The 9,201-nt window shown below is 35.1% G+C and overlaps 2 protein-coding genes and 1 long non-coding RNA gene across 3 annotated transcripts; 1 reads left to right on the top strand and 2 right to left on the bottom strand.

Annotated features, from left to right (window-relative positions):
- LOC104704326 lies at positions 258–2,147 on the top strand. The gene is made up of 2 exons (XM_010420434.1): positions 258–1,139; positions 1,356–2,147. The coding sequence occupies exons 1-2, from the start codon at positions 258–260 to the stop codon at positions 2,145–2,147; spliced, it is 1,674 nt and encodes a 557-aa protein (XP_010418736.1).
- LOC104700364 lies at positions 2,718–4,587 on the bottom strand. Its single transcript, XR_753561.2, has 5 exons — positions 3,957–4,587; positions 3,674–3,864; positions 3,438–3,545; positions 3,187–3,366; positions 2,718–3,096 (listed from the first exon to the last, which is right to left on the bottom strand). It is a non-coding gene; the product is annotated as an uncharacterized LOC104700364 (long non-coding RNA).
- Positions 4,822–5,409, bottom strand: LOC109124907 (CLAVATA3/ESR (CLE)-related protein 5-like). Its single transcript, XM_019227537.1, has one exon. The coding sequence runs from the start codon at positions 5,326–5,328 to the stop codon at positions 5,083–5,085; it is 246 nt and encodes an 81-aa protein (XP_019083082.1). The 5' UTR covers positions 5,329–5,409; the 3' UTR covers positions 4,822–5,082.

Consider the following 9,201-nt stretch of genomic DNA (forward strand, 5'->3'; position numbering starts at 1 on the left):
CTCATTTACTGTACAAATATTCTCTTCCCATTCTTGTGAATATGTATGTGTATAAAGTGTATCCTTCACATCAATAACAATTCATTCAGTCTCATATTATCATAATATATGAAGTCATATCAAAGGTACTCGCAAACAGGCTAAAAAAACTCCTCCCGGCTTTTATATCTTCGAATCAATCCGCTTATGTCAAGGATCGTCTCCTGCTGGAAAATGTCTTGCTCGCATCCGAGATAGTTAAAGACTATCACACAGACATGATCTCTCCCCGGAGTGCAATACAGATCGACATATCCAAAGCATTTGATTCGGTCCAATGGCCCTTTCTCATCAACACTCTATCAGCTTTGAACTTCCCCCCACGCTTTATTCGCTGGATTGAGCTGTGTGTTACCACGGCTTCCTTCTCAGTACAAGTGAATGGAGAACTTACGGGTCAGAACCAACGAGGACTCTGTCAAGGCTGCTCCCTATCCCCTAACCTCTTTGTCATTTGTATGCACGTTGTGTCTACACTACTTGACAAGGATGCGTTGGAGAGACGAGTTGGTTATCACCCTCGTTGTCAAAATATTCAGCTAACTCACTTGTGTTTTGCTGATGATATATTGGTGTTTACAGATGGGACCAAGCTTTCGATTGAAGGCATTCTCCAAATCTTTGATCGGTTTGCAGAGTTCTCAGCGTTAAAAATTAGCCTTGAAAAGTCCACATTATACATGGTTGGGGTTAGAGAAACTGAGAGGGAGAACATTCTTCGTTCTTTCCCATTCGCCTCAGGCTCTCTACCGGTCCGGTACTTTGGTTTGCCTTTGTTAACTAAGCAAATGACTGCACGGGATTATAGTCCTCTGATTGAACAAATCCGCAACAAGATTAGTAGTTGGACGGCTCGTCACTTCTCTTTCGCGGGGAGATTGCAACTCATAAGTTCAGTAATCCAAGGACTCACCAATTTTTGGATGTCTGCTTTTCGCCTACCTAGTGCTTGCCTTAAAGAAATCGATAGTCTGTGTTGTGCATTTCTGTGGTCTGGTCTTGAGCTGAACACAAAGAAAGCCAAAGTGTCGTGGTCTGAAGTCTGTCTTCCAAATGAGGAGGGTGGATTAGGTCTCCGTTCGTTAAAAGAAGCAAACAAGGTGAGTTGTTTAAAACCCATTTGGAGATTGTTGTCTTCAGACTCATTGTGGACAAGATGGTTGCGAGTGTACTTACTACGTAAGGGTTCCTTTTGGTCGCTAAGTGAGACTTCTACTCTAGGCTCTTGGATGTGGAAAAAATTGCTCAAATATCGTAGTCTTGCTTATGGGTTTGTCAAGTATGAAGTCAGAAATGGGCAACATATTTCCTTCTAGCATGATAACTGGTCACCACTGGGTCCTCTGTTAGCGATTACAGGGCATCGAGGCTGCATTGATATGGGTATTAGCACTGATGCAACCTTGGCACAGGTGTTGTTGACTCATAGAAGACGACATCATCACGTAGATCATCTCAATGAAATGGAAGCATGTATCAAGGCAATTCGAACCAAGGGTTTGGTTGATACTGCGGATGTGGTTCTTTGGAAAGGATCAGGAGATCGATTTACAACAACTTTCTCCACCAAGGACGTGTGGAAGGCTATACGAAGACAATATACACTACAAGACTGGTATCGAGGGTTATGGTTCCATCACTCAACACCAAAGTTTGCGTTTGTTACTTGGCTAGCGATAAAGAATCGATTGTCCACAGGTGATCGAATGTTGGGTTGGAACACCGGAGCTCCCACCTCTTGTGTGTTCTGCCAAGATCCAATGGAAACTAGAAACCATCTGTTCTTCACTTGTCCTTACTCATGGGAAGTCTGGTCTGCTCTCAGTTCAAAGATCCTGGAATGTCACTTCTCTACGGATTGGCCTATTCTTCTCAACTTACTCACGGACACGTCACTGGACAAGGTCCGTTTGTTCCTATTGCGATACACCTTCCAGCTTCTAGTACACTCAATCTGGCGAGAACGCAATAACATGCGACATGGGGAAACTGCAATTCCTCCTACCCAGCTTATCAAGCGATTGGATAAGGACGTTCGTAACAGAATAGCTTCCATAGCTGATGGAGGGTATGATAAATGTATGGAGGTTTGGTTTGCTACACACTAAGAAAGGTTTTTCCTCTGTTTTCTGATTTATTTTTTTAACAAGTTGTAAGCTAAAGAAACACTTGATGTAAAAACGTTTTTTCGAATAAATTTTACATTTTATTCAAAAAAAAAACATCTATTTGCAAAAATAATCGTTTTCTTTCTGAAGGGGTAATTTCAATCAATATGTTTCTCTATCTTTTGTAAAGCTCACACTACAAGAAATATGTGTATTCTTAGCACACGAATAACACTATCATATCGTTTCGATAACGATTTCGTAAACGCTGTGTTTGCCGGTGCTATCTTAGAGGGGACATATACAATAGTGTTTTTTCCTAATGCTATTAATTGTCTCTATATAATAGCGTTATTTATGGCTATACTAAGATTATTGGCAACATTTTTTATTTGCCATATTATAATTAATAGTAGCGAAATATTTGTACTATGGTTTTGTCAATTATAGCTATATATTGTTGATATAATATATTTTGCATTCTATATTCTTTTTATATATAGTTATATAAATATATTATTTGGTCAAACAATATAAATTGAAATATATATTTTCATAAAAAATCCACAAAAACATATCAAGACTTACTAATATTAATCCAAACCAAATCTTATACAAAAATATCAACTGCTCTACTCTTACATAATAAGAGTACTAATTTATGATATAAGGACAAAGAGAAACAAACTTCCCCTCTATTCTATTAAACACAATAAAGTAACTAGATCAAACAAAGTTTCTTTTCTAAAGCTTACCGCCTTTCAGAGCAATCATCATCCAAATGCTCCTCTTCTTGCTTAATAGGGCACCAGCTGATCTCTATTTCTTCTTCCAGCACAATCCCACAACCACTTACTTCTTCTTCACCTTATAAGCATAACTTGGAAGGTGTCTTCAGCATACGCTAGGGGTTTCCACCAAGCAGCTATTTCACCTTCTACAAATAAAACTTAAGAAGAAAACCTATTCACCTGTCTGAAGTAATTGCTAACTCCACTTAATAATTTATACTACAACAGGAATAACTGCAGAGTCTTACAGTGTAATATATATCCCGCTCAAAGGCTGAAGCAATCTTTGCAGCTATGTAATACTGATCACTAGGTTTCTCTATGGGCCCAGAGATAATGAGAGGAGTCCTTGCTTCATCAACTAGTATGGAATCAACTTCATGACTAACAAAATAATTGAAATCCCTCAAGACGAGCTCCTCCACTCTCTGTACATTCAGTAAGTAACTCAGCAATGACATTCAAAGAAAATTTATATAAAATATAAAGCAAGAATTACTTTCTGTGGCAAGATTTTCTCTCAGATAATCGAATCCAAGCTCACTGTTGGTGACCTATGTGATGTCACGTAAATAGTTTTCCTTTCTTTGTTCAGGTGTCATATTCTCTATAAATGTAACAAAATGGATAAAGCATCTATAAAAAGGAGAAAAACAACACACAACGAACAACGAAGATAATGATCACATTGACCAAGAAGTTGAGAGAAAGAGACATATGTTGGATTAGACTAACCTTCAATCCAAGGAATCGTGGAACTTGACCAACCCATTCACAATCTCTCCGAGCCCGATAACCATCGACTGTAACCACATGAACACCTTTCCCACTTAATGCATTCAAATAAGCTGGTAAAATGGCAAGAAGTGTTTACCCTTCACCAGTTCTCATTTATGCTATTTCTCCTTTACGGAGAACCATACCACCTGCAAATTAAACCAAATAGAGAGTTCTATTTCACTCAATCAACAGTCTTAAAAGTGAACCATAAGATTAAATTCCACCAAGATTGTGTTACCTATTAATTGCACATCGAAAGGTCTGAGTCTAAGAACTCTCCTTGAAGCTTCTCTCACAACAGCAAATGCTTCCTACAGTTCTCTCTCTGTACTACAGAATCTCCAATTCTGTTCCTAAGGTTGTCTTGTAATCCCACTAAGCCAAATCTTCAACAAAACAGATTTTTCATCATAAAATTTTGTACCTTCGTCGCAAAGCCGCAAAATGCTGCCGCCGTTTCCTCCGTCGCATCGTCACCCTCCAAGCTCTCGAGTTTCCTCCATTTCCCCTGAGTCTGAAGCGCAACCCTCAAGCAAAGCAGATCGAAATCCAACACAGAGATTCCTTCAAGTTCCGTTAGCCTATCCCTCTCTTCAACCTCTCCTCTGCCGCCACCGCCGTCGTCTTTAATGTCGGCTCCTCCACCACCTCCTCCTCCATTATCTAGTTTATCAAAATCCGCCATTGATATGAAAAGAGAGAGAGAGAGAGAGATTTATTTAGGGATTTTCTAAGAGGAAGACTAAATAAGAAACAAGACAAACAGAGATATGTAGATCTAGGGTTTTCAGGAGTAGAGGTCTCGTTTTGGTTTTTACAAAGGCTTGGACAAATCGATTAGGGTTAGAGGTTTTTTTTGTTCTGACTAAATTTTTTTTTTGGTCAAAAAAGTCTAAAGTTTATAGTGTACGAAGGAAACAAAGTGAGTTTTAGTGAAATTTTACCAAATGTTTGGCCGAGAGAGTGATTTTTGGTTCCCACTTACATATTTTTAGGTTTAGCGTTTAAAAAAGGTTATTATAAAGATTCATTTTATTTTTTTTATCAAAGATAACACTTACAAAAACTGTGTTATGATTTTCTGCACGGAAATATTAATTATTAGCCAATTTCTGTTACATTAAAGGTAACTCATTGGAGACACAAGAAAACGTACAGAGAAAAAGCCTGATGTGTCAAGGTAAAGTGGTACAAGAATACCAAAACCTTGATACAACAAAATTGTACGTAAGGTTAATAAAACAAAAAAGACAGAGAAGTGAAAAACACAGAAATAACGATATTCATTCATATGACTTGCATGGTTCAATCACATTTATTAGTGCTTGGATCTTCGGAAAAGTTTTTATATAGGTAATGACCATTCAATGATGTTGCGGATTGGGACCTCCTGGTGAAACCCTGTCGGAACTCACTAAAAAACGCCTCTCGTTATGACCTTTGAACTTAGAGAGATCTAACCCGAGTTCTCGTAATAGAACCTGACTGTCCATATTGCTCATGGACGCGGCACGATATGCATGGAGGATTCGAGCTTGGGAACTTAGGATTGGTGGTGAAAATATGACTAGGATTATGATTAGAGATTGCTTAAGGATCAAATTTGCCATAGAAGGTGACTGAGAGGAAGAAATGCGAGTTGTGGGGGCTTGTCAGAGATTGTGAGAGAGAGATGCAAAATGAGATGATGCTGAGAGAGTATGATGGCTTTGTATGCATTTTTAGTTTCTATTTTATAGAAAATGAGAAACACCAACATAGAGTAGGTCTTGAATCGAGACTAGTTTGGGTCAGTGGAGAGAAACATGATGGGATCCACAGCAAACGAAAGCCATATAAGATTCATATTTTAATATTATTATAAAATTGAATGCACGTACACATAGGCATTAATCGTGGTGTTGGTATATATGGGTTATTCAATTGATCTAGTGCTCGGAGTTCGCAGGTGGAAAATCTATAATTCAGGGACCAGTAAGAATTGACTTTACATGCATATAGTTGATTAAGAAATAAAAAAGGTTTGACATAACGTTCACTAGGATAATATAAATTTACAACTAACCTAGATTCTTATGACTACTATAAGGTATATATATTTTAGTTGCTTTTGTCATTTGTTATGGATTTTCCCCCTAACGGTATTTACAACCGTCGAATATATCATCATAGGTGCTAGGAATCAATTGTATATATATAACAAAAGGAACGGTATCTTGTATGATAAACATGGTGTTAATAGCATTTGTATAAGTAAACGAGGGAGAGATAGAAAGCGCAATGTGGTCTACATCTAGAAATAATATGAGGAGGACAACCTCAAAATAGTCAGTCTCGAATATAAGTGTTAGAAAGAGTTATCCATGGTTGTTTCTGAACTGTCCGGACGATTATAATTACGGTTTCTTCCATGTCACGAACATAGTCATTCAGACCTTGTTTAATGTTTACCAAAGGTAAAATGAGATGGTGATGAATTAGAAAACCATTGTGCCCTAGTATGGAAATGTTTCAGTTTTCTTATAAACTTTACTTTTTTTTGTGTGTGGTTAACATAAACTTTAGTTTTAGACTATAATTCTCAACTTCATTTTTTTTTTTCAAAAGGAGATGAAGAAAGAGTTGTTCTGTCCGACCACGTAAGAAAGGAAGATAAGTGACAAAATGAAATTTAGCTAAGGTGGAAAAGAAATATAATTTGACAAGACACTCTGCAAAATAATTTGACAAAAAGTACATGCCAACCCCGATAGAAGGTATTCTTAGTCTTACGATTAAAAGTCGCCGACAGTTTATCCGTTTAATCTATGTTCGTGTCAAACACCAGCATAAGGTGTGTTTCATTTTATACATCAATGTAATTTGGCTATAGATACTAGCTAGGGTAAGTTTTTTTTTTCTTGGATAGAGAAGTTTTTAGATAAGTTATCATTGAGTCAAAACAATTACAAAACAACCCCGATAAGTTATGTAGTAATTTGATCAATGTCATCAATCCTGTTGGATTGTTGAGAGAATTACTAAAAAAGTACGTATTTGCGTCATGTAACAGAATACACACCGAAAATTAATAAAAAGAATTAAAGGAACATAAAATATTCTATTGACTAATTTTGAACAATTTATCTTTCATTTGTTTGTTAATTATGAAACAATTATAGTTTTTGGTAACATGTATATATTTTGTATTTGAGAGAGTAATTAATATAGAAGTGATATATGATTTAAGGTTTATGATTTAGTCTTGTTAAAGAGTTTTATGTGATACTTAATATTATGATTAATATTTGACCGAATTATCTTTTGATTAGTTGTTATGCTATTATATTTAGGAAGGTTTTCTCAAACTATGAAAACTAGTTTTTTTTAGGTTGATTAAAACGTTTACAATAGTCAATAAGTAACCAATAGTAAAAATACGTAGATACGTAAAGTTTGATCTCCTAAGTCCTAACTTGGATCTATAAAAGAATCATTTCCATTCGAATTTTGCCACTCAACAACCACATTCTCTGGTCAGTTATTTTCTTTGGTTAGTTAAGACATAGTATATAATAATTGGTCATAAGCTCGACAAATTAGTATTGCCCACATGGGAAATTATGTCGGACCGAACATATATCCACATGCTCTGTAGGTCCTAACACAAAGTTTATCCATTTTCACTTTTATTCGGTTATATACATTAGACAACTAAAAAGAAAAAGTAACCAACGGCGAGTCGGCGACAAAAGTATGCTTGGATTATTTTAAGGTATTAATGTGACACAAAAGAATAATCTGAGAAGGAATTATGTCAATAATCACAACGTAGTTTAAGTTTAAGTCTTTATAAGATGGTGGCTGGAGTGAGGCCACATAAATTAGCAGCGTGACTAGATTACAAGTCAGTAAATTTGATGCTCTTAGATTCCGTTTGACTATTATCTTAGGTGTAACTAGAGGTAGAGATTAAAAGGATTCTTAGATAATATTATCCATCGACCAAATTATATATAGTTTTGTATACGTACGTGCAGTTATTTTCTTTATGTTTTCCTGGGATAGCTAGTTCTTATAATTCCGTTACCTAAATGGTGGTGGCTAACAATTCTTCTACACAGAAAACAAGTAAACAAGATACAAGAAACAACCAAAATTTGTTTTAAGGAAAAAATTTGGAAATTTTCCAAAATTTGGTTTTTACGCCAAAATCAAAGAACAAACACAAGAAATAATACAGATAACTTTTATCAACCAGATGTGACTAATGATACTACAAACTATCAAAAGGGTTGGAAATCTTTGAGATCGAGAGTATTAAGTTTAAATATAATTGGTATTGCGGACTATGGATTTCGTTAGCTTGAATATAGTGATTGCATAATTCATCATTGTTCAAGAGATTATTTGTGTTGATACTCGTTTAACATAATTGATGTTAAATACGTATACATAACATTCTTTTTACGACGAATATTGTACCTATATATATTATCTATACGTAGTTTTCATAAAATTAGAAAATGTAATGAATTGGTGGACAAATATATTTTTGTTGGGGTATGTATGACAAGTCGTCGGTTCCTCCTTGCAACAACGGGAAACTGAAAGTAAAATCTTTTATGATCTTTAAAGGTTGTATCATGGCCAACATTGGACGCAATGTTGAGCTAAATCAAAGTGAAAATTAATTCTACTCAATGAAAAATTGTATTCAGGTCATCCAAGATATATATCATGAGTTTCCTCCTCTCTCTTTTAAGTTATGTTTTGCTGATGAAACATAATGCTATATCTTCTTAAAGATTTTTCTTTCTATTATTTGTCACATTAATATGTGTATAGTTTATTGTGAAAAGAATAACTGTTGGTAATTAAGAAAAGTAAAGCATATGCATGAAAGTGACAATGGCCCTTCAAAAACCTTATCTATCCCTTCCAAAACCTAAGAAGGCACCTAAGTACTAGATTCCAATGATTCAATTAGCTATTTCTTTTCATCAAAAAAAATTATTTTATTTTAACATACATATATAATAGAATGCATATAGGCTCTAAACAAGGAAAATTTGTTGGATTAATACTCTCTTTTTCATTAAGGATGGATGTGAGGTGGATATCCGAAACTTTGGTTATGTTTATGATATGTTAAGTTTCGTTTGAATCAACATTATTCGAATAATTTTTAATCCAATTTGTTTGCAGCATTTAAAAAAATCAATAAGATTTTATAATAGTTCAAAATATAGGAAAACCAAAATTTTACAAATAAATAAATTGACTATTTTTTTTTGGTTTAAGAAGGAATATTATATAAAAATATTTTTTATTCTTAGTTTCTAATTAATAGAAAAATACATAACAAATTTCTTCCGATGCTTATGGTTTTGGTGAAGTTCCGATATCGGAAACTAAATCAAAAAGAAAGAAGGATAAAGCCATAATAAATTAAGAAGATACGTTACATCGTGCAATGACGGCGCCATATATACTCACATCGC

The sequence above is a fragment of the Camelina sativa genome, chromosome 7, assembly GCF_000633955.1.
Source record: "Camelina sativa cultivar DH55 chromosome 7, Cs, whole genome shotgun sequence".
In the NCBI taxonomy this organism is placed as follows: domain Eukaryota; kingdom Viridiplantae; phylum Streptophyta; class Magnoliopsida; order Brassicales; family Brassicaceae; genus Camelina; species Camelina sativa.